General features: G+C 39.2%; 2 protein-coding genes across 2 annotated transcripts in view; both read right to left on the bottom strand.

Annotated features, from left to right (window-relative positions):
* Nucleotides 1–14,629, bottom strand: part of LOC139658271 (alpha-actinin-2-like) — a 37,719-nt gene extending 23,090 nt beyond the window's left edge. Inside the window, exons 1-11 of the mRNA XM_071536356.1 lie at nt 14,528–14,629; nt 11,425–11,539; nt 10,973–11,092; nt 10,799–10,885; nt 7,183–7,270; nt 6,235–6,313; nt 3,926–4,007; nt 3,655–3,740; nt 1,597–1,689; nt 1,368–1,493; nt 144–248 (exon numbers count right to left, since the gene is read on the bottom strand). Of these exons, the coding sequence (XP_071392457.1) occupies nt 144–248; nt 1,368–1,493; nt 1,597–1,689; nt 3,655–3,740; nt 3,926–4,007; nt 6,235–6,313; nt 7,183–7,270; nt 10,799–10,885; nt 10,973–11,092; nt 11,425–11,539; nt 14,528–14,629 (1,083 nt within the window). The remainder of the gene's footprint in view (nt 1–143; nt 249–1,367; nt 1,494–1,596; nt 1,690–3,654; nt 3,741–3,925; nt 4,008–6,234; nt 6,314–7,182; nt 7,271–10,798; nt 10,886–10,972; nt 11,093–11,424; nt 11,540–14,527) is intronic.
* A 3,647-nt stretch (nt 14,630–18,276) lies between these two features.
* On the bottom strand, nt 18,277–25,882 carry LOC139658272 (ribosome biogenesis protein BMS1 homolog). Its single transcript, XM_071536357.1, has 5 exons — nt 25,703–25,882; nt 24,288–24,435; nt 22,115–22,290; nt 20,453–20,614; nt 18,277–19,380 (listed from the first exon to the last, which is right to left on the bottom strand). The coding sequence occupies exons 2-5, from the start codon at nt 24,430–24,432 to the stop codon at nt 19,153–19,155; spliced, it is 711 nt and encodes a 236-aa protein (XP_071392458.1). The 5' UTR covers nt 24,433–24,435; nt 25,703–25,882; the 3' UTR covers nt 18,277–19,152.
* Nucleotides 25,883–26,129: the final 247 nt, after the last annotated feature.

Below are 26,129 nucleotides of genomic sequence, written 5' to 3' on the forward strand. Positions count from 1 at the left end.
AGCGTTCAAAATTGGTCACTCGTTGCCTTTGTGTTTTGGCGAAACTGGGAATTGAGGTAGTGTGCATCCAGATTTCCAACTGGCATTGCCAACTTGTGTGCGTTGTTGTGTGCGTGTACCTGCCTCTCTATGCGATTACTTACGGATACCATGCGTCCGTCAGAGGGCATGAAGGCGGGCCTGTTGCTGATGCGGAGTTTGGTCTGCAGTGTGTTGAAGTTAATCTCCAGCTGGCACTTCTCCTGCACCTGCAGGCCAGAAACTATGTTACTCTTGGATAGGGCTGGGTATCGCCACTGATGTCCCGAATCGATTCGATTCCGATTAACAAGGTCCTGATTCGATTCGATTTCCGATTTGACTCGATTCAATATCAATTCGGTTAGGGATATTTCAGTTACAATACCAATTTTGCTTGGATATGAAAGAGATTCTCAGAAAACTAATGCTGTAAATTGTACAAGGAACCTTCTAACCTGGTGCATTATTAAAAATATTAATGTTTACATTTAGAATTGACCCCAAAGCAGTAACATTAATGTACTTTTTATTTAACATGACCAACACACTACAGCAGTCAACACAATATAGTGCAAGTTGTGCAACTCTACAGACTCTACAGTCAGTGAGAGTGACCAGATAAGTGCTTTCTTTAATGCAGTGTAGCTTCAAGCTTCAAGCATCCACAGGAAAAGGCATATATTAAAAGATCGATCTCAGGATTTTATGAATCCATATCGGATCATTCAAATGAAGATCGATTTAAATCAGAAAATCGATTTTTTTAAACCCAGCCCTACTCTTGGATCTATTCAAACATTTTTATTCATGCAAGTTCTGTCAGATAACAAATAAATAAATATAGCCGCAAGCGGCCATGAAAGGGGTTCAAGCCTTTAGTGACTGGTACTAATATCGCAAAAAAAGTGTCAGTGGTTCTGAGGACATGGTCCAAATATATCACTTAATATATCTGTCAAGTTTCGTGGTAATCAAACCAAGGGATGTGGATTTAGGGCCATTTTTGTGTTAGGCCACGCCCATTTGTGGCATTTGTGGCGCCCCCTTAAGGCCGAATTGCACAAAATTCAGTACACATGTTGATTTTCCAACTGGACTTTGATTTACCAGCTATTACATGGTTATTACACCATAGGCCCCACCCACTTTCACCAATGATGACATAACTTCTGATTTTGACTCGTACATCCTCCCTGAACATGTGTACCAAATTTCACACAATTTCGTCATCTGGATTGAACCCCTAATAATTACTAATAGATAATAACAGCGCGTCAGTAGATAATAAGCTATGACAGAGCAGCCGATGGATAAATCATGTCTAATGGATGATAGAGGATGCTGACTTTGGGTGGTTTGTGGACGCGTCGATAGTCCCTGAAGTCCTCCAGCTTCTTGCACATGGCAGTCATGGTGTTCTCGGGAGACTTGTTCTCCAGCCAGGGAGTCATACGACGGATCCACTCCAGCAGCTATTGGTGGAAAGAGGGATGGAGGTATGGAGGAAAGTAAATATATTACAATGGAGGGGTTGAGAAGAAGAATGGAGGGAGAAAATGCCCAAACTGTCCTCACGTCACTGGCTAGCTTCTCATACTCTTCCATCAGCTTCTCATTCTCCTGGTTGACACACAGCACCTTGCTGATCCGGTTTGCTGCAGTCTCTGCCTGTTATCACAAGCAGAGCAACATTATATGATGGCATTGTATCCATTGTTGTAGTGGTAAATAAAAAGGAAGGTAAACTATGATATGCAAACAGTTACCAATATCAGTGGTTCTTAACCTTTTTCATATCAAGGACCCCTAATTTAGTACACATTAGGGCCCCCATTTGATGAGATTTTGCCTCTCGGACCAAAATCTGAGAATATTTTTATTGTCAGATATGATTTTGTCCACAATTCCATGACTAACTGTATTGAAGGTAGAGAGATAACAGTGACACTATGATCAAAATAGTCATTCTAAAATGACAAAATAATGAAGTTTAACAATTCATCAATTTGCTGGGGACCCCCTGGAATGCCCTCAAGGACCCCTGGTGGTCCCCAGACCCCACGTTGAGAACCACTGACCTATATCAACAAAATTTGGTAACACTTCTTAAATTGTTAGTTATAACAGTTATAAGTCATTATATGTGCATCATAAGAACATTATACATCATAACTACATTTTTTCTCATCTGTCAGTTGAGGTAATATAATTTCAAGTGTGAATACAGCGAATAACAGAGCTCTTAAAAGCTCATCCAAAATCCTGCCTGTTACAATATGTCATGCAACAATTATTTTACAACTCATAATAAAAGTCACTTTACAATGAGTGTATGAAGGGGTCATTATTATTCCATATGCCTTTTAGTTGTCTTGACTCTTATAACAGACATTTTATCACTTTCCTAGGAATTACTTAGGCATTGTGACACACTGATAAGAATTCCACAACCTATGATACATTTGATGTCTTCAAAAACAAAATATTTATCATTTCCAGTGGTAAATATATTACTCCATAACCTGGTTACCACATTCACGATGTATTATAGTGTATAAGAAGATTGTCTGATACTTGATATAATATGATATAATTCTAATGTGCTTGTGGTGTGTTATACACAAATAAGTATTTAGGCCCCAGTGATAAATACTACTTATACAGCCTCATACCAGATTTGTGATGCATTATTGTATATTATGACATTTTCTGAAGTAGCTATGTAATTATAATGTGCTTATGATGTGTATGTGGTGACTTATAGTGTGTTATAACCAACAACGCAAGTAAAGCGTTACCTAAAAATCAATTATATTTCCAGAAAAGCATTCATTTATGCTTTCTTCCAGCTTAAAAGACCTTTTTTATACATAATTTACATCAGTTTGATACCACTTGCTATGATGTATTGGTATGGATTCAGGTCCGAAACAACTATTACCTAAAAATTTTAAATTAAAAAGACAGACTGCCATTGCATTCTGTCTAGAATTAAAAGCATCATTATCACAGTGAGCTAAAGTCTTTTGTCGTCGTTGATTCATACACACAGTAATATGGATTTCAACAACAAAAAAATATGAGGCAAAAGGCCAGACTGTCAGCTATTGATGACAGAATTTCATTTTAATTTGATCTACTTAAACCGTATCAAAGCAAAAAGACCAATTTTTATCCCAATACTTGCAACCTCTCATGGCAGTTCGTGAAATAGTCACGAAATATAATCTAATGATTTGTGTACATGGACACGTTTTTCCTATTTAACCATGACCAAACCATTTCTCTAACCTTAACTAAGTTGTTTTAGTTGCCTAACCATAACCGTAACACAAGTAGTTTTATTTGCCAAACTGTTTTCAAATTCGTGGTGGAGGAACGTAATTCAGGTCGTGGTGGAGGCACGTTTTTTAGGTTGTGTTCATTTCATGAAAAAAATGGCAAACTCGTGTCCATGTACACGAATCAATAGATTACATTTTCATGACTATTTCACAAACTGCCGTGAGACCGTGTTAATACTTATAACAATCACTATCTGTAAAGACAGTCAAGAATTGAACTGACAGTGATGCTTGCGATAAAGTCTTGTAAATTGCATTGAAATCAGACAGAAAGGGAGAAAAAGTGCACCTGCTCAGCTCCAGCAAAGGCATGGTAAAAGCAGGACACATAGGTCATGATGGCTCTCTCGTCAGGCTTGGGAGTGTTGATGATGTCTGGGGAGGAGGGAGCGGGAAGTGACCGTCGGTGGTGTTGAAGTTAAAGGTTTTCAAGCTACCAGTTACTTCACAGTGGAAAAATAGTTAAAACTACTTTGTAAAAGAAAATGATGCCAACAACAGTAATTTAACTGAGGACAGACAGACAGACAGACAGATAGATAGATAGATAGATAGTTGACCTTCTGCATCCAACATCTTGGGTATGTCCAGGTGCTTCTCTGCAACTTCCATGGCCATATTCAGATTAGCCAGAGGATCATCCTATAGAGGAGAGAAGAAGAGAAGAGAAAAAACAGAAGAGAAGAGATGAAAACCAGAAGAGAAGCGATGAGACGAAGAGACAAAAGAGACAAAAAGAGGAGAAAAAAGAAGAGGAGACAAAGAGAAGAAAAGAGACAAGAAGAGGCAAGATGAAAAAAGATGAGAAGAAACGAAGAGGTGAAAAAGGACAAAGAGGACAAACAGGAGACAAAGAGACGAAGAGACAAAAAAGAAGAAAAGAAGAGACAAAAAGAGAAGAAAAGAGAGAAAGAGAAGAGTAGAAGAACGATGGAAAGAGTAAAAATATGAAGAGAGAGATAAGACGGGGGTGACAAAAGACGAGAAGTGAAGAGATCAAAAGAGATGAAAAGAGAACAAAGACAAAGATAATAGATAATACAAAGATAATACAAGAGCAATTGATATGAGGTATAATACCAGACTGTCAGTTATTGATTACAGAATGGAATGGGCTTCCATAAATGTGACATGGCAATTAAGAGGTGACTGAAAAGCCTGACCTTGGCTAGCAAAAATATTACTTTTTGGACTAATACTCAACAACTGAATCATTAACCACCCATGACCCCATCTTTAGACTATACCCTGAACACAATACGTACACACTGGGGGCCTTCAGTGAATTGGAAGCATTCATTGAATGACGACCCATCCAACCCAAACAAACAAAAGATGACTTCATCCACGGACACCTCAAACCTATTGACCACCGAAATTGATGTCAGTGTACTTGCATCCATTAATAAAAAAATGGACCTTCTTGTCATACACTAACCTGACGCACCAGATGGTTTGTCACACAGAACCATCTGGGAAGTCGTCCTTGGAAACTGTTTGGAAAGGAGCAGGCACTTTCAAAAAATACTTGGCAGGTGATTGGATGAACCATCTGTCTATCACCATCTGTCTATCACGGGCTAACTTCAACCGATCAGATCAACAAACCATATGACGTAGTAGGACAGCGCCGAAGAGGAAAGACAACGACAAACTATGTAGTTAGCATGTCGGTAGACGATTCTTGCCGTCTTTGTAAGGAAAACTTGTGCATAAAGGGCACTCTTACGAATACCAAAAAAATATTTGATTCAAAGAAGGTAGCAAACGAGAAAAGTGTTATAGCAGCATCCATGCTAGCCCAAGCACTAGCCTCTTTAGGAGCCGCCATTGTTGTGAACGAACAGTGGCTTCTCGCTGTCAGGAACAAACGCATAACTTGAAGCCTGGCAAGATGGATTCTCGCGTGATCATGATCTCGCGAATCCAGCTGCCTCGCAAGGTAAGTCATACACACCATAGAGTGGTGAACAGAGTGACCGACTCACTGACTCACCGACCGACAATACCATCCATAGAGCCCCTTCTGTTGTGGGGCTACAAATGCACTAAATTGGCCTTGCAGAATCAAACACCTGTTCACTCTGTTCCCCTAACACTCTGGATGACAAGCTTCACACGACCTGGAACTGTCCACCCATACAGCACTTCTGGAAGGAAATCACTACCAAACCTATCTGTTATTTTGGACTGCCAAATTCCACTCTCCCCATCCCTCTGTTTACTAGGCGACATATCAGTAATCACTCTTCCCAGTCACCTTCCCAGAATCATACTCGCTTTAACTTTTGCCAAGACCCTCCTCCTAAACTGGAAAAGCCCCCCCTTTTTTCCGTCTGTCTCCTCTCTCCCCTCCTCCTCTCTGTACGGGCCGTTGCGAGCTCTGGGCGCCTCTGGCCTGGGCCCTGGTGGCGTGGGATTTCTTCAGAGTTCCAAAAAGACCTACAGTTTTACACCATCATTTAGTGCAAATCTTAACTACAGCTGATTTGCAACAAATAATGGTGTATAGGTCTTTCTATTCACAGTGTGATTGTTTGGCTGTTTTTGTTTTGGAGCTCTAAAGAACAGGTCCCCATTGACTTCAGTTGTTTTGGAGAAGGCTGCTACCAAGTTGTGCTGGCAACCTCCCTGTGTGTTATATGGACTAACAAATTTCACCTGTGTTTCATTTGGCATGAGGGTGAGTAGATGATGACAGAATTTTCATTTTTGGGTGAACTATCCCTTTAAATGTTTGCAAATCAGCCACTCATTATGCTAGCATGCTGAATATTTGGTATATTTAGGAATTTTTTATTAGTTTGATTGGGTTTCATCGTGGTTTAGTTCAGTAGTTCACTTCTCTCTAGTCGGCGATGTGGAGGACCTTGTTGAGCTTGGCGTAGTCTATGAGGTCAGGACGGTGTCGGTGGATCAGGGCACACAGCGCCAGGCCATCCTTCCAGCTTCACATTTACACACAAACACACAGAGTCAAAAACACAGCAATAGAATTAATATAGGGATACACTAAAAGCATTGCTTCAGTACAGTATCAAATCAACAAAAACTGCAAATGTCCACTTTTCAGGGATGTTTTATTCTCAGATTGAAAATGTTGTATTGGTAACACTTTACAATTAGTTAATGCTTAATAAGTGTTAGTTAGCTTAATAAGCATTAACTAACCCTTAATTAACAGTTAACTAATGTGTAATTTACTAATGGTGTTCATGTTAACTAAGGTATTAATTTATATATTATTTAATAGTTTATAAATATGACTATTAAATACTGTATAAATTAATACCTTAGTTAACATGAACACCATTAAATGATAGTAAATGATTACCAGACACATTAGTTAACTGTTAATTAAGGGTTAGTTAATGCTTATTAACTAACCCTTAACTTAGGGACCCTTATTGTAAAGTGTTACCAATGTTGTATTTATGAAATTTTATTATAGGTTTGAAAGTTCTCGGGCGCTAGGCTTATGGAATTTGCTCTACTTAAGTTCAAATAAAAACATGAAAGTTACTAAATTGTGAGCGATGAAGATTTTCTGTCACAGCAAAAGATTTCTTGTCAGGCATTCTGTTGCATGTGTTGGAGACGATGCCAGCTATCAATTACAGTAAAACAGTGGAAGAGTGGAAGAGTCATATTCCAAAATGCATTACATCCATTTTGGAAGAGATGATCCCGTCTGCAAACCAAGGACTGACAAACCTTTAAAAAATACCATCATTCACTTTTACACCTTGTTAATAAAAATACTACTTACATAATGGTTGAATTTCACTTATTTCCATAAATGTGGCAACTAGCTGACCTGACATGGAAGTTCTGGACGTTGACGTTCCTGTAGGGGGCGGTTTTCCTCTGGCACCACAGAAGAAGACCTTCTTTGGCAGAGGTCTCTGCCAAAGGAGTAATAATTACACAAAAAAAAAATTTAGGAGAAACAAAAAATGAAATCTCATGACTGAAACTTGCTTTTATGAAACAGTCACGGCCATTAGGGTTTCACAGGAAGAAGATAATTTTGTATTCCATTGCAGGTTTGATCAGTTTAAATCACTCTTTTACAACAGGGCTTAGGTAGGGTTCAAAGTAGGGCTGGGCGATAATTCAATATTATCGTTTATCGTCTTTCAGTGGAATCATATTGTGATGATATGAAGATATTTTGATATTGTGACACACATTTCTGCTGTCTGAATTGATGATGACAAGCAAATTTTACTTAAAAACTCTCATAAAATGAGGTATGGTAGGAATATTATTTGAATATTTCCGTTTTGTTTGACATCACACCTAACATTACCATTCGGTTCAATGAGATGAACATTAATTTGATTATTTAACATGATTTTGCATACATGAACCATATCGTAATATATATTGATATCGAGAAAATCCTTATGATTATCATGATATTGATTTCAACCATATCGCCCAGCCCTAGTTCAATAGAGAGGAGAGTTCAATACTCTCCTCTTTATTTCACTCATGAAATCATGCAACAAAGGTGGCAAACCTTTATTAAAAAACACATTGTTAAATTGCTACCTGTCAACACACCATGAAACTGATATACATATATAACAGATATATATACAGTAACTTTATGGAACACATTTCAAAACTAAAAGTGCCGCTACATAAAAAAAAAAAAAGAAAAATAAAGTGTAAACATCACTCCTGTCAGCAGTTATGTTAAGTCAATAAGCAAGTGTAAGGGTAATAATCTAATAACATAGTAACAACAACAACAGCTAAGTGCCTAACTCAGCTAAGTGCTGACTTTTCTTATGGGGCCCATTTTTGTATTATTAACTAACATAACTCACATTTATGACTTATGATCTCGGAAGCAGGGTTTTACAGGGAGCACTTGAAGGCCAATTTGAAAGTTTTTATCTAAAGACATTCTTAAGGTTCTCATAGTCTAATCTACAGTCACATTAATTATTGCTGTGCAGTGTGGAGCAATAAGAGAGAGATATGAGGAGACAAGGCAGCAAGAATGGTTTTAAGGTGTGGGTTTGAAAGAGGACTGAGTGAGCTACATATTATAATGGGATGGCCCACAGCAGTAGAGCATGTGAGACAACATTCTATTGCACTCATTTTAAAAATTCAAAAGTTTAAAAAGCCAGTTAGTATTAAGGACAAACTGTTATTAGTACGTGATAAACATCAAGTTAACATAAGAATAAGAGATAAAAATCATTATGTACTACCAAAAATAAAAACTGAAATGGGAAGACGGACTTTTATTTTCAGAACTGTTAAATTATGGAATTCATTACAATAACTCAGTCAAGAACAGTATGGCAGTTGGATTGTTGATTGCAAGATTTCAAGATTCAAATGTAGTTATCATCACACTACTGTATTGCACTGTCAGTAGGTTTGTAGAGTATTGGTATTATATGTGAACACATGTAGATGAATATGTGTATATATGTAGGTCCATACAGGATATGTGCCAATGTATGTAGGTTATATGTGTGTATGTATGCATGTATGTATATGATATGTGTGTGTCAACAATTATGTGTTGTATTATTATGAATTATTGTATGCTTAAATGCTTTTAATGTGGACTCTTGGAAGATTAACCAATGAGCTAAAAGAGATCCAAATAAAATTAAATAAAATTGTCATGTAACCTTCATGTTACAGACTTTCTGCCAAAACTTGTCGGTTTTAATGCACCAATAAAGATAATTTTCAGAACATCGGCGTCCATGAGTGGCTGAATTTTTTCTTCCTTTTACATTTTCCTGTTCCACTTTTTTTCTCATAAGTCACAAAAGGCGACTTAATGGCATGGCTTTCCCTAAGTGCCTTAGCATCATCCACACAACACTTTTCATGCCCTGGATTTAGACACTGACTGAGGCAGACACAGACATCTCCACAGACAAGACACTAACAAACACAGCATCAGTGCCATGAACACTGCCTCTACATTAGAACCAGTCTTCCACCAGTTTATGGCATGCTGCCTCCTTAGGTTCTAGAGGAAATGTCACTTCAGCACAGAGTCATAGAGGAGTTATCCTGTTGGAGGGACAGCTTGTCCTGTGGTCCAACCTCTCACTGTGCATGGGTCTAGGCTGCAGCACATACAGGCCTATAGGCATCAAGCAGAGGTGCTGCTGCCAGTGTGCTTGCCAGGCATCTACAGGGATATCAAGACCATGGCTGCCGCATGAGTGGGAAAAATGGGGCTCCATAAATGTCGATACTACAACCTCTCACCTGATCATAATTCCCTCAAGACATCTGGAGCATAATATATGTGGGAGTGAATGGAGACTACATGGTTTCTGATGGTGACCTATGACCTGATAAGGTTATACCAGCTGACACACCCACCACCAGGGTGCCCTACTGGATCTGTAGCTCTGGATCTGTAGAAAATCACTGTAGAAAATCACAACAAACAATGGGCCCCAGTTTACACTGGCAGATTTCTTGCAGCTCACTTGACCCAGAGGCCCATTGTTCAGTACCAACTCCAAATGCTCTTCCCATTAAAGTAGGAAGACTCTACAATCTGAACAGCATCCTGCCCTTGAGGAGACTTGGTAAAGTTTCCATACTGGTTGAAGAAGAGCTCCTGACTGAAGAACCTGAGCAGGAGCCCTGCCTAGTTCATACCTACTGGAGGCCAGGGCACCTTCATGACTTTGTGACTGACACATCACACTTCAGTGATTGTAAAGGCGGATTGTTGCTTCCATGGACTGCAGTCAACACAGGCACATATTGTAGTATTGCACTGTTGAGACATGTCTGTTTTAAAATGTGCCATTGTATTGTTTTGTGTCAGTTGAGCCCTTAGATTAAAAAAAGCACATGGTGCTGCTCTACCAGATCCTTATGTCTATCTTTCTTGCTGCAACACACACTTTTCAATAAGGTAACACTTTACAATATGGGTCACTAAGTTAAGGGTTAGTTAATGCTTATTAAGCATAATTAACAGTTAACTAATGTGTCTGGTAATCATTTACTAATGGTGTTCATGTTAACTAAGGTATTCATTTATACATTATTTAATAGTCATCTTTATAAACTATTAAATAATGTATAAATTAATACCTTAGTCAACATGAACACCATTAGTAAATTACACATTAGTTAACTGTTAATTAAGTATTAACTAACCCTTAACTTAGTGACCCTTATTGTAAAGTGTTACCAAATAATAAAGATCAAAATTTGTGCAGTGACATATTGACTGATTGTCATTAAAAATAACGTCTAAGACCAAGTAAAAAGGAAATAGATGTTCATTATTTACACTGAGGGCAACAAGTAATATTCCTAATTGTGCAACATTTCTAAAGATAATAATGTGTACAGACAGGCAGACCAACAGACAGAAAGGTAGATAGGTAGATACATACAGTGGATAGATAGATCCTTACCCTCCACAGAAATGTCCTGAATGGCAAAGCGGAGGATGATGGTCCAGATCATTCCCAGAGTCATCTTCACATTACCATCCACTATCTCTGCAAGGGCAGAAAATACAGTACATGTTTCAGTGGGACGCAGTCTCAGGACTTAACACATTGTGTGTGTATTGTGTCCTGTTTTACCCTCTGCTCCAATAGAGACCAGTTTGACTCCTTTGCTGGTGATGTAGTTGAGAGCTTTGTTCACATTGGCGATCTTATGGAAGCGCATCTTCCCTCTATCGGGCTTGGGAAGTCTCTCCCCTGCAGTAGAAACACTCAATTATACTAGTTATATATATAGTATATATACTATATACAAAACACCATGCCCAATCACTGATCAAACTTTACCTTGGGGCATAAAACCAAAAAGTCATCATTTCAAAGTACAGAAAGTAATCCACGCTCAACAAAGGGGGAAATAGCAAACATTTTTTTTTTTTTTTTTTCAATGCAGATTAAAAAGCAAGTGCATGCTTTCGATTTCGCATAGAAGAAAGGAAAGATGAAGGGATAGGATTCAAACACGATTCAAATAGGATTGTGTTTGTGTGTGTTGTATTATTTTTGGTTATTATAGTCACCGCCCTCACCAGAAATAACCTCCAGAAGTAGCATGAGCTTCAGGCCGTTCCTGAACTCCTCCTCAATGTTGTCAATCTGAGTGCCCGCCTTCCTCAGATGGGAGTTACACCATGCTGTAAAGGTCTAGAGGAGGAGAGGAGAGGAGAGGAGAGGAGGAAGGGAGGAGAGGAGGAGGAGAGAGGAGAGTTAGGCATTTTATATTTACTTAACAACACAAGGTCAAAGGTTACAGGTCAAAATAAATACATCATGAACACCATTAGTAAATTACACATTAGTTAACTGTTAATTAATGTGTCTGGTAATCATTTACTAATGGTGTTCATGTTAACTAAGGTACTAATTTATACATTATTTAATAGTCATATTTATAAACTATTAAATAATGTATAAATTAATACCTTAGTTAACATGAACACCATTAGTAAATTACATATTAGTTAACTGTTACTTAAGGGTTAGTTAATGCTTAATTAGCATTAACTAACCCTTAACTTTGTGACCCTTATTGTAAAGTGTTACCAAATAAATAAAGCGTAATAAATAAAAGTAGCATAATTTGTTGCTTCCACTCTTGGCTATGCATACTTTTGCTGGCAGGCTGCACGCTCTGATTGTTTGCTTTTTCCATTCAGGATTGGTCAGCAGGACTTTTGACCTTGTCAGCGTGTATTTGTGTATGTACATGTTTGTTTGTGTGTGTGTGTGTGTGTGTTCATGTCATCAGAGACTACTTTTAGAAACTGAAATGCAAACTAGCCACCTGTCATTTCCATTTAACAGTGTCCGCTGTTCTCATACATACACACACACACACACACACACACACACACACACACACACTCAAATACACCATGTATTGTACTGATAACTATGTCTGCATTCTGGAGATTTTGCATTTTACCTGAAAATAAAGCACAAATCACCATTCACATGTGTGGAAATGTGAAATTTAATACGAAACCATTTATCCTCTCACACTATTAATATTTACTGACAGGAAGCTGCAATGATGCAGAGACCCTGATCACCCCATACATTGTTTACTCGTTGCTATGCCAACCATTCATCTTCTTCGGTGGTTTGATGACATACGGTTGAAAACATCACATTCTGATGGTCCGCTGCCAATGGCAAGTTTGACATTTTTCAACGTATGCGCCACTCTATTGTGCACAAAGTCTTTGTCCACAAGGCGGCGCTGTGTTGATACTCCTCCATTGACTTGAATGATTTCAGGCGGAGCCAATGAGACTGAATTGTTTAGGACAGTGGTTCTCAACGTGGGGTCCGGGGACCACCAGGGGTCCTTGAGGGGGTTCCAGGGGGTCCCCAGCAAATTGATGAATTGTTAAACTTCACCATTATTTACCATTTACAAGAAGTGAACACAATTAGAGAACGTAGAGGAATGATTAATTGTGATCATAGTTTAGCTGTTATCTCTCTACCTACAATGGAATGGGTCATCATATCTCAAATCATATCTAACAATGATTAATATTTTCAGATTTGGATCAGAGAGACAAAATCTCATCAAATGGGGATCCATGGCTCTAATGTGGACTAAATTAAGGGTGCTTGATATGAAAAAGGTTGAGAACCACTGGTTTAGGAGACGTCACACAGACATTCAACTTAAAAAATACACCTTTGACCCTAGTGATCAAATATAGTATTCTCTCTAGCAGAGAGACCAAATAGAAAGGGGCCCAATGGAGAATTTGCATAAAAGCGTGTTTTGTAAATGACATAAACCTCCAACTGTGAATTGAATTTACTGTCATGTATAATACAACCCATTTAGTATCCTCTAAAGCTTGATCATATTTTTTGTTTTTGATAAAAAGCTATTTTTTGTCCATTATCTTACAAATAATTAATGTAGATGTCAATCATTAACGTGATTTCCAGTAGCACCATACTTTCACAGTAGCAAGTATGGAAGTAGGCTAGGCTAGTAGGAGACATGAATGGGTTTTTCTCTGTTTGGAGCCTTTTTTATAGATTTTATTGGAGAGGACTATGCTGAAATCATATTAAAAAGTTTTGCAACTTTGGGATCCAAGTGATCCCCAAAGGGTAAAGTCCACATGTTCATTAACGTTTCATTGCTATAATATGGAAGATGATGAGCTAGCTGAGTTTGTGTTGTTTTCTTGTCTTTTTTTGTCTGTTAGTCTGATTGTTTGTATGGTTAGCTGTTGTCTAGCTCTAGTATTCATGTTATGTACCATTCTTTTTGAGGGTAACATTGAGTGTGTAATCTGTATAAACTGAAAATAAAATGTTTGAAAGAAAGGAAGTAGGCTATTGAAGACTCCAGGAGCCAGGATATTATTTTAACCGTAGCTAGTCACAGCAGGCGATGTGGCAGTTGACATGGCAGGAGTGTTATTCATGTCCAAACATTCATTCATCTTTATTTACCATGCTCTAGTGTTGATTCCCAATGAGGAATCAATACATTTTCACCTTATCTTTTATTAATAAAGCTGAGCTCAAAGAAAGGCATGAATTCCCTGAGACAGACTTATCTCTAGAATAATTCCTAATAATTCCTAGTGCAATTCTCTCTCTCTCTCTCTCTCTCTCTCTCTCTCTCTCTCTCTGCCCCTCAGTTAAAATTAGGCCTTGCTAGGCTAGCATCCCTCTATCATGAACGTCAGATGTGGTTGAGATGTGTTGACAGCTCTTATGCTATTCACATCAGAGGAATGGCACTGAGCACCGGTCATGTCTGTGGTGGACTATTGTTGGACATTCCCATCCAGGTCCTGGCAACATGTCCGTGCTGATGTTGGAGGTCATCATCAGCACTTGCCTTCAATACAGTAGCATGTCAGGGCACTCCTTGCAAAACTGGTTGTGTGTCAGTAACTACAATTCACGTCAAAATACCTGGCTACTATTTGAAGGAATTTTTAAATAGTCGCAATGACAAGGAGAACTATTAATAACTAGACTATAGTCGGGGCACTTTTGCTTGTTATCATGACGACAATTTCTGAATCCATCTTGATAAAGGGAGAGTTTAGCTGGAATGAAGGGGAGGGTATTCCTCATTCCTCCCCTAATTTCAAATAATGATCCTAGAATAGGATGACCAACCTTCCTTTGTTGTTTTTCCCAGGCGGGGTCTAGGAGCAGGTCCCTATCCCACTCGTCCTCCTGCATGGTGTAGTCCAGCAGCTCCTCCTCCGCAGTCTGCATCTGAGGCAGCATCCTCTGACAGACTAGAAACCAGGCTAAAAAATCAGGCGATGAACCAGGCTTGAAACCAGGCTTTGTTGTTTGTTTGATCTCCCTCCTTAGTGTCCTTCTCACCTCTGGTAAGTCACTTTAGACACAGCAGAGCTTGAGTAAAGGCTATGGCTGAGCCAATTCTCAGTAGGTTTGGGGGTGGGGGGTGGGACGGGGCAGGTGGCCTTGTTCACATGTTTAGCAACACCAAAAGAAGTTTGATGGATGATGTCTGGCTTGTCAAACTTAAGCATTTTTCAACAACACAAATTGGCCAAGCAAGGTACCTAGTGTTAGAATTATTTATGTCCCAGTTGCAGACAAAGCTTGTAGGACAGAGTGAAAGTAAAATCCCTTCCTCCAATTGCGCTATCCATTGCATACCCATATTTCTATCTTTGGGGAACAAGTATCCAGTGCTGGCAGTATCCATAATCAAAGCATGGTGATGTTGGCTAGTTTGGCAAGCAGCCAGTTGGCTACTGTCTGACAAACTATGGTGCACCTCATTAACAATCAGAGCATTCACTAAAATCTGGGTATATTTGATGTCATTAACACCAGGAAGTAGACTAGATATCTAAAAGATTTTGATTCGGTTTACCAGCGGAGTTTCTCAAAGGTCATAGCCTTCAAATATTTGGCAAAATGTGAGAAAGTCACATAGGAAGCTACTGTTATCTTTTTTCACGGTAGGACTGTATTCTTGGAAAAAAAAAGGCACATGGAAGAAGTCATTAAAGAGTAACTAAACCCCACCCAAATCTGTGGTGAAGCCTGACACCTAATGGTGAAATGTAGGGTACTGAACTGGCCTTCTCCTATTGGCTAGTCTTTGTGCCAGGTGATGTCACCACCTGTTGTACTCTATAAAGGGTGACATCACAGGGTGCAGAGACCAGCCAATAGCAGATGACCAGTTCAGTACCCTACTTTTCACCATTAGGTGTCAGGCTTCACCACAGATTTACCCCAAACCCCAAACCCGAATTTGTAGTGAAGCCTGACACCTAATGGTGAAAAGCAGGGTACTGAACTAAAAATATGGGTATGCAGTGGATAGCGCAATTGGAAGAAGGGATTTTACTTTCATTCTGTCCTACAAGCTTTGTCTGCACCTGGGACATACATAATCCTAACACTAGGTACCTTGCTTGGCCAATTTGTGTTGTTGAAAAATGCTTAAAGAGTAACTAAACCCCAAACCCGACTGAAGTAGATGGTTTTTTTTAAAAGAGTAACGAAACCCCAAACCCGAATATGTGGTGAAGCCTGACACCTAATGGTGAAAAGTAGGGTACTGAACTGGCCATCTGCTATTGTCTGGTCTTTGTGCCAGGTGATGTCACCTTCTATAGAGTACAACAGGTGGTGACATCACCTGGCACAAAGACCAGCCAACAGCAGATGGCCAGTTCAGTACCCTACTTTTCACCATTAGATGTCAGGCCTCATCAAAGATTTGGGTTTGGGGTTTAGTTACTCTTTTAAAAAAAACATCTACTTCAGTCTGGTAAGAAATGATGTGGCTCAGGAGGCCCCGACTACCCTCACCTCCTCAGACCCTGCAGCACTGAGAGGCTTAATGGTCGTACAGTGCAGCCATATCCTTCTCTATGCAGTATTTACTGTTGATAGCATTCATAAATTCAAAAGACAATCCCAAGTATTAATACACTTGTACCATTGCTTTTTATGGACCAAGAATTCACAAACCCAGAGGTACGTGACACCAATGCCTGGTACCTTTGTTAGCCAACTTGTCCAGTTAGACAAATGAGCATGTCAACATTCAGGGACTGGAGTGGTATGTGTGTTTGACATTGAGAGATAGAGGAGAAAGGCTACCTGGCGTGAGAGTTTGCCAGAGCAGTGTAGGCTGCTGTAAAATGACAACCATGTGGTTATTTGCAGTTTCTCACTGCTCTCCTCATCTTGAACATGCATATTACTATCAGACAAATAAAGTTAAGGTTAGAGAAATGGTTTGGTTCAGGAGGCCAGGTAATTTTCCAAAGACTTGTGTAACTTGTGTAGCCTAATGCTTAATGCTGCAGTGTGCACAGAATATAATGTATGGATGGCGGGATTAACCAGCTGGAGATTGGAGAAGTTTATTTCGTTAATTAAATCTAAAACTTATTGAAATTTAGTCTAGAATTACATCGTGTGTGTACTGTGTGTGTAGCCCATTTGACCCGGGACCCGTGGGTTTCGGATTGACCCGCGCATCACTACTGCACGGTGTCCTTAAAGCATATGTTGGCCCATATCAAAGGCTGGAAACACAGCTTCAGATATTTGAAGTGGGCCCACCCTGATAAGGTCTGTGAGGAGTTAGAAGCCATCAAAGTAAGTAAGTATTCAGCTTGGAGATCATGCGGCCACGGAAGTCACGCAGAGCCGCACACACAAACCTAGTGTGGTCACGGTGGCCTCGTGAGGTTTGGTACTGTGGAAGCTGAATACAATGGAGGAAGACTCTGTTTCATTAAATAATTGATAAAATCTTGTTTTTTTTTCCACTCAGAGAGCGATGGCATGGCATCAGAAAACTTGGATTATGCTGCATGAGCTGTATGAATGAATGAATGAACCTTTATTTGTCCATTAGGAAAATTGTTCTGTACACTCATCGGTGGCAAATGACAATGGAGTAAATTTAATGACATTTTTTGCCCTTTTGAAGCCTCCATTTACTGCATTTGTTTAGCAGAAAATTTCCCCAGCAGTGAGCCTGCTGAACTCCTGGTAAGTTGCATGAAGAAAATATACCTCGAATTAGGGCTGGGCAATATGTTGATATCATGATATGAGACTAGATATCGTCTTAGATTTTGAATATCGTAATATCGTGATATGGCATAAGTGTCTTTTCATGGTTTTAAAGGCTGCATTACAGTAAAGTGATGTCATTTTCTGAACTTACCAGACTGTTCTAGCTGTTCTATTATTTGCCTTTACCCACTTAGTCATTATATCCACATTACTGATGATTATTTATCAAAAATCTCATTGTGTAAATATTTTGTGAAAGCACCAATAGTCATCCCTACAATATTGTCGCAATATCGATATCAAGGTATGTGGTCAAAAATATTGTGATATTTGATTTTGTCCATATCGCCCAGCCCTACCTTGAATTTTGTATTGGCTTAGCGATGAGTAGATAATGACCGACTTTAAATTTTTGGGTGAACTATTCTTTTAAGGGACAGACCAAGAGACAACCCAGGCTTGATGGGAGCAGCATCTAGAACTATAAAGTATGTAAAGGATTGAATGACCTGTTGACAACATCCATTACATAAGTCTTATCTTGTCTCCCTGTTATTTGTTTTTTCTTATAGTTGTAATAATTTGTTTTTATTGTTTTGGTGCTGGTTGTGTGGTCCTAATAAAATGTAATAAAATACAAAAATGGTCATAACCTCATGCCCCTTGATTCAATTATCACAAAACTTGGCAGATACTGTTTATTAAGAGAAGTAGTTGGACCATGTCCTCAAAATTTAATCAATATCAGCCAATAGGGGGTGCAACAAATGCCAAAAATGGGTATGGCCAAATAAAAACTTTGATTCTAACTCAAAAACAGCAAAAACTTGCTAAATGTTTGTAAAATGTAAAATTATTCTAAAATCGGCCAATAGGGGGCGCCGCAAATTCCAGAAAAGTGTGAGGGCCTGGCATAAATTTTCGCAAATTCTTGTTAGATGGTAAGAGACACAAACATGACATGATTTTTCCCAGTAACATAAATTCACCCCAATTGGTCTGATGAAGGCGCTATAATTAATGGTCAAAATGTTCCTATTCTGAAAGGCTATAACTCATACACCAGAAGTCCAATATACACAAAACTTCTAGTCCATATAAGGTCCCCATTGACTTCAGTTGTTTTGGAGAAGGCTGCTACCAAGTTGTGCTGGCAACCTCCCTGTGTGTTATATGGACTAACAAATTTCACCTGTGTTTCATTTGGCATGAGGGTGAGTAGATGATGACAGAATTTTCATTTTTGGGTGAACTATTCCTTTAAGAAGAAAAGAACAGATTAACCTGATGGAGCATCAGATCTGGCCTCATAAAATTGGGGACTGTCTTGGGTGTTGGGATTACAAGACAGGATGAGCTCGTCTGACAAAAACATCTGGTATCTTAAGTAGAATTATAAACACTTTCCGACAGGTAGCTCAAGAACTGAGAAATTGGCAAGACTGATGTCACAATTCTCCAAGCATGCAACCAAGTTGCCTTAATTTATTTTATTATAACAAGTTCCAAAAGTCAGATAGCATTTACTTTACAGTTGTCACAGTGACTTTTAATATCGAAAAGTACATAAAAAAATCATTCATACTATTTCCTATTTCAGCACCCAGATAGCTCTGTTTAGACTGCAACAGGAACACATGCTGAGGGTCCAAAGGTCAAGCCAGGCATCTCAGTCAGCTGGGGTCTAGACAGGTTAGACATTAAGTCCAGCTCAGTTAGTCGTCCTTTGGCGCCCCCTTCAGACTGGACCTCTGCTTCTTTTTGTCCATCTGGCCCATCTGGCGGTACAGTTTTTTCCGCGCCTCCTTCTGTCTCTTCATCTTAGCCTCCTCTTGCTTCTCCTTCTCCTGCAGGAAGCCCTTGTGTTTGGCATGCTGCCCCACGCGGGCTTTCTTACTCTTATGGTGGTGAACCATGCCCAGAGCATGTAGGAGCGCTGCCACCTGGAGGATCAGGGAAAGAAAAGCAATGCTTAGAGAGAAATCAATGGCTATGTTTGCATGCAGGTAGTAACTTAAGGTCATACTGGTTAAGATCTTATTCTGGTTAATGTGTTTCCATGAACCTTTGATACCCTGTAATTGAGTCTCCTTGTTAACATGAACAAACCAGTTAACAGAATATTCCCCCTTCCTCTTTGACTAAGCAATAGTAGCTTACTGCTAATACGGGGGAAACGAATGATGATACCAGTAGTAATAGTAAGTACTGCTGAAAATGACATCAAAATGTACCCATAATGCTGTGGGAGTTTAGGTTCGACACTTCCCACAGATGTCCAGAGTTGTGCAAAAATACTGCAACAGACTGCTTCAGTACAGTGGAGGATGCGTCAACATGCTTGTCTTTTTGGCCAGAAACGGCAGCATAGTAGCCTATTAGAATGTTTTTGTTGGACTAATAAGACTACTGTATTTCCTCTAATAGTGGCCGCTAGTCAATTAAAAGCCGGGTCTCCGATAATGGCCGGGGCCGTGGTCGACACCAACAAATAAAGGCCGGCCCCAAATACAGGCCGGGGAAAAAAACAAAGGAAAAAACAACGGTGGATACCGGTAAACTCCTGGTGCCCGGCGGAAGTCTCTGGAGCGTGCTGTTGTCGATTACCGTAATTATCGGTAATGCATTGCAGTAACAAAAAAACGTCTGCCTAACGAACCCCAACAGAAGCAGATCAGAAAACAAGGAGGCTTCGTACTAAAATATGAGGAAACATACTTATCAAACAGGGAATTAGAAAAGGCCTGTCTCTAATATAAGCCTGCTTCCAATAAAGGCCTGGTACCCTCTGCAGTTGAGGTAAATAAAGGCCCGGGCCAATATTAGAGGAAATACGGTATTTCTGTTCTCTTTGTTAACAATGCAGCATTAAAACATTATGACCGTATTACATGACATCATTTTCACAATACTGTGATAAAATCATACATCCATGTGAAATATGGAGACAATGTTATGATATGGAAAAATGTATACCATGCAACCCCAGTGCATGAAAGGCCTGTGTTTTGTTACCTTCCTCTCGTGGGGCTCCCTGATCACACTGGGCCTCTGCAGGTCTCGGGGGACCTTTCCTTTCGGTTGCTGCTGCTTGGGCTTGCTCTTGAAGGGCAGGGCCTTCTGGAGCTGCTTGGGGATGTGGAGAGGGTTGAAGTGCCTCTGGGAACGGACCACCGGCTGGAAGGGGAAAAGGGTGAAAATCCACCGTTCAGGTCCGTTTAACTCCCATACTAGCCAACATTCCATACATACGTGCACATACAGTACGGACACACACAAACTATTATGGCCCTATGAAATCCATTTTAATTGCTCCATTATGGGATTTTTGTTTTTATTTTCCCTAGATTCCAGGGTTTATTTTTTGTGCTTAAATTGAATGTTGAATCAAGTGGTTAAAAGAGAAAAATGAGCTAATAATGACAAATTATACAGCTTTGTTTTTCATTATCATCATTAAAAATTGTATAGCTACTTTTGAAACTATTTTGCATAGTTTATACAGTGGATACGTTGCTACCAGACCCTTGATATAATATCAAGGGTCTGGTAGTGAGATTAATAAAGCAGACACACAGGATGCAAACCACTTTCCTTTCCTCACCTGTGTAGGGTGCTTCGCATCTATGACACTGTGTCTTGTTGTCTGTCTGCTGATACTACTGCTGCTATTTTGTGAAAACCTCTTAATACTGTAACCCAGTCATTCCCAAAGGGTGGGTCGCAGGAGATTTGAATCTAATATGAAAGGCTAGTGTACATTCTGTTTGTTTTACTGATGAGAGGAAATAAAAACAATGAGATAGCCTGTTAACTCTGCCTAAATGCATTTATTTGGTCTCATGTATAAAGTATTTAACATGTGTATATATTAACGTATATCTCTTCGAAATGGCTGGTTTACCTATTCAAGATAATATAAGGTGATGCGGAAATGGCAGCAAAAATGGTCAGGAACGTTCATTTATGCACAAATTCGCTCTTCTCACGGTTTATAGATAAGGCCTATTGTGAATTGGGTTGCGGTGGTTTGTCATTTTTAAAAAGTGGGTCCACAGAAAAAAAGTTTGGGAAACACTGCTGTAACCCATACCTTTTCCTACTTTCATCCATACACTTGGCATGCTCTAGTGTTGAAATTATTGGTTGATTGTGTTTACCAATTTTCTCTATTGTGATTCATATTGTATTCCTCTTTGCTGTATCCAATTACCATTTGCTGCAATGACCCAATTTCCCAGTGTGATCATTTAAGTTTCATCTAATCTAACAGACCACTTTGAGGATTTGGTGTTTTTTATTCAAGTGCTACATATGTATAGGGCTGCAACTAATGATTATTTTCATTGTCGATTAATCTGTTGATTATGACGTCCTCAAATGTCTTGTTTTGTCCACAACCCAAAGATATTCAGTTTACTGTCATAGAGGAGGAAAGAAACCAGAAAATATTCACATTTAAGAAGCTGGAATCTGAGAATTTTGACTTATTTTTCTTAAAAAATGACTCAAACCGATTAATCGATTATCAAAATAGTTGGCGATTAATTTAATAATTGACAACTAAGTGATTAATCGTTGCAGCTCTACATATGTATGTGCATTATACTGCACTTGATCACTTATTGCAGATGAAGCGTTCCCACTGGAGTTGGTGGTCGATCAGGCTGAGCCTACCTTATACAAAGAATCGGTGGCGGGTTTGTTGCGGATGCCGAGGTCGAACTTGAGCTGTCCGAGGGTCCTCATGCCGGACCAGCTTTCCTTCTGGCCGACAGGCAGAAGCAGGGAGGTGATGGGGTTGTAGAGCTGGGGAACGGAGACCGGGTACCAGGAGCGCAGAAACACGATATCTGCACAACAAAGTCAGACACGGCGAGTCATGTGAGACAATACGCACAAATACAAATATGCAACATGTTCGTGAAAGCGTTTCCCATAAACCCCACTGCTTCCTCTGCCCCCCTCCCTGGCTTTACTGATGCGTTTATTGCAGCGGGCAGAGGAAGGAGGGAAGTGGAATCAAATGACATGCAACTCACACGATTGACTGGTGTTACCAAACTTTTCAGACAACTAAGTGAAATGATCCGACTGTGGAACCGTCCACAGCCAGAATAAATAAGAAAGGATTTATGTGGAGCAAATCACACAGTTCTCCATGGGCAAAAGAGCTTTACTCAATTTTTGAGGAGGTGGATATGTTGTATATCTACAGGAATAATCCGTGCTGTGATGTTAACTCCATTAAAAATAAGCTTTCACTGAAATTTGAAGGAAAATGGTTTGAAAATGTTCTGTCAAAGCCAAAATTAAGGACATATGTGCATATCAAACAGAATTTTGGCCCCGAGTTATATGTTACATCTCGTTTATCTAGAAGCCAAAAGATCTTTGGTTGCACAGTTGAGAGCTGGTATTCTTCCTCAGGCCACTGAGGTTGGTCGATTCAAAAATATTTCGGAGGAAAACAGACTATGTGAGCTGTGTGATTTGGGTGAAGTGGAAAGTGAGTCCCATTTTCTTTTGTACTGTACAAATACAAAAATTATGATGACTTAAGAGAGTTACTGTTCCATGAAATCGTTCGACAAAACCCTGAAATATTCTGGTGTTCAGATGGTCCTGGCTTGTTTGAATATATGGTGTCTTGTAAGCCCATGCGGGCTGGGCATACAATTGTATGCACGACACAATAATAACATTTCATTCAATCATTCATTCATTCATTCACTAAAGTGAAGTTGCTTTGGGGAGAACGCTATAATGTTTTACTCAAGCCTGTCACAATTTTTTGCTGTTTGAGAACATTTAATACCGTGGGAACAACCAAACCTTACATGGATCTAATTTTTTATGTGTGCTTTTAATGTTAGATTAATACAGGTAACTATTGTTACCTGTATTAATTCAAGGACACTGAATTGTCGTCTCCTCTCATTCTCTGATCATCTATCATCAGAATGTAGCCTACACTTTGAAAGTCACAGTGTTGCTAGGTGACTACATCCAGTCATTTTGTCACATGTTAAATGGTTAAAGTGTTTTCAGCCATGGGACATTTGGAACAACCGTACCTGAACATTATCAGGTCTAATTAGCCAAAAGCAGGGTTCCTACACATTTTCAATTAAAAAATTCCATACTTTTTCCAGACCTTGATTAGTTTTGAAGATTTTGTCTGGTGTTCAATATGATTTACGCAGATAGACATCTTGCCCCTGCTAACTAGGTCATATCACTGTATAGATGAAGGTTGTTCTTCACAGCGACAAATATCAGAATATGTGAGATGATTGGCAGGGTTCCATTTTAAAATTCCATATTTTTCCCAGACCCTATGTTCTTGACTGGATTTGATTTTGGTGGGTATTTGATATAAAGCATGCTGACAGCAGCTGGGTAATAAGAGCGTCCCTCTATCTGAACATTATTCTTCACATCAACCAAAACTGTGGACTCAAAGTGGCTCTACAACAACATAAAAGCTAGAATTATGTGTGTATCGGACCTGAACCGCAACATTTTCCATACTTTTCCAGACATTTTTTCAAATTCCCAAACTATTCCAAGACCTGGAAATGATCAAATTAATTTTTAATACTTTTCCAGACTTTCCAGACCTGCGTAGGAACCCTGCAAATGTCCAAAAGTTGGTTTCAGGTCCTGATATTCACTGTTCAGGTTCGGGTTACGTCGGATCCTGTTATCCACAGGTCCGGTTCAGTGTTTTATGACAATGGGCGGTCCGTTTTGGTTTTGGGTCTGGCGTCCTTGGGTCTTTGTCGGATCAAGTCTCAATTTTTGGACCGGTGAAGACCTCTAACACACACTCACACACTGTGCTCACCACTCATAAGCAGCCTGTCCTCAAACGTGGCTCTGTAAGCTCCGGCTGGTGTGGACAGGGCCTTCTTGATCTGACCTCTGATCCCCGACACTGTTCGTATAGAGGCTCCTTCAAATTTAGCTACTTCCAGCACCGTGTTGAACATGCCCTGTGAACACAAATGTACAGTTTGTTAACACATTGGAATTCTATAGTGTTTATCATCAACAGGAACCTCCTTCACATGGATATTTATGATAGTATTTAATAAAAAGGCAAATATCGGCCCCATACATTGACAAACCAATATCAGTTTAACCCTAATAAACATAATAAATACATCAATATATCATCTGGCCTCATTGGTCAAACAAAACAAAAGCAAACAAACATAGGGCAAGTATGCTGCAATATGTCAATTTATTGTGATCAAAATAAGAATAATTGGTAACGCTTTGCAATTAGGGTACATTAATTAAGGGTTAGTTAATGCTTCATAAGCATTAACTAACCCTTACTTAACAGTTAACTAATGTGTCTGGTAATCATTTACTAATGGTGTTCATGTTAACTAAGGTATTCATTTATACATTATTTAATAGTCATCTTTATAAACTATTAGATAATGTATAAATGAATACCTTAGTTAACATGAACACCATTAGTAAATTACACATTAGTTAACTGTTAATTAAGGGTTAGTTAATGCTTATTAAGCATTAACTAACCCTTAACTTAGTGACCCTTATTGTCAAGTGTTACAGAATAATTCTTAAATCAGGAGCTGGATCAGGAATAAGATTAGAAATAGGAGTAGCACTGGGATCAATCCTAGGGCTGAGCAATATGGACCAAAAATCATATCTCGGTATTTTTAGGCTGAATGGCGATACATGATATATATCTCGGTATTTTCTACGAAGTGGGCTAAATGTTCAGTTGTAAGTAGGGCTGGGCGATATGGACAAAATCAAATAACACATTACTTTTGACCAAATACCTCGATATCGATAGTGCGACAATATTGTAGGGATGACTATTGGTGCTTTCACAAAATATTTACACAATGAGAGTTTTGATAAAAAATAATCACCAGTAATGTGGATATAATGACTAAGTGGGTAAAGGCAAATAATAGAACAGCTAGAACAGTCTGGTAAGTTCAGAAAATGACATCACTTTACTGTAATGCAGCCTTTAAAACCAGGAAAAGACACTTATGCCATATCACCATATTACGATATCCAAAATCTAAGACGATATCTAGTCTCATATCACGATATCGATATAATATCGATATATTGCCCAGCCCTAATCAATCCCAATAACAACTACCAACATCAGCCCTGACTCCCACAGGTACAAACAGTTCTAAGGGGAAGCACTACTGTTGTAAGGCTGTGGCATGCTGGTGAAGTCAAATGAAGCTTCCCCACCTTAATGAAGGAAGTGTTCTTATAGATCTTGTATGGATAGCCAATGAGTTTGAGCTTCTTCACTATAGTCACTGACTTATCCAGGTCCAGGACGACTCCTGTGGCAGCAATACGGAAATTAGCCTGCAAAAGAAAAACAGAAATGCATCTGTAAAAACAATATTGGCCAACGGCCTTGAATACAAACCACAATGCAAAAGATTTAGTCCAGGCGACATGACGTATAGCAACTGTTCAGATTTGCGCAAAAGCATCACAAAATAGGTATTGGTGTACAGTCAGGGTTAGTCAAGAGGGGTAGTCAGCATACTGCACCATTTATTTCTCTATTTCTCTATAACAGTAAGGTAAGATAGCACTTTATTGATCCCCTTGGGGAAATTCAGTAGTCCAATAACAAGAACGACGAAAACAATTGGGTGCGGAT

The sequence above is a fragment of the Centroberyx affinis genome, unplaced genomic scaffold (assembly GCF_046629955.1).
Source record: "Centroberyx affinis isolate AG114_WGS23_722 - 3 ecotype Tasmania unplaced genomic scaffold, CSIRO-AGI_Caff_v1 ptg002861l_1, whole genome shotgun sequence".
NCBI lineage: Eukaryota > Metazoa > Chordata > Actinopteri > Beryciformes > Berycidae > Centroberyx > Centroberyx affinis.

Coding starts and splice junctions, on each gene's coding strand:
- LOC139658272 (XM_071536357.1), bottom strand. CDS start 24,432: ATGTTCAACACGGTGCTGGAAGTAGCTAAATTTGAAGGAGCCTCTATA. Junction 20,615..22,114: donor CCACCGATTCTTTGTATAAG/GTAGGCTCAGCC, acceptor TTCCCCTTCCAG/CCGGTGGTCCGTTCCCAGAG. Junction 19,381..20,452: donor GGGAGCCCCACGAGAGGAAG/GTAACAAAACAC, acceptor CTGATCCTCCAG/GTGGCAGCGCTCCTACATGC.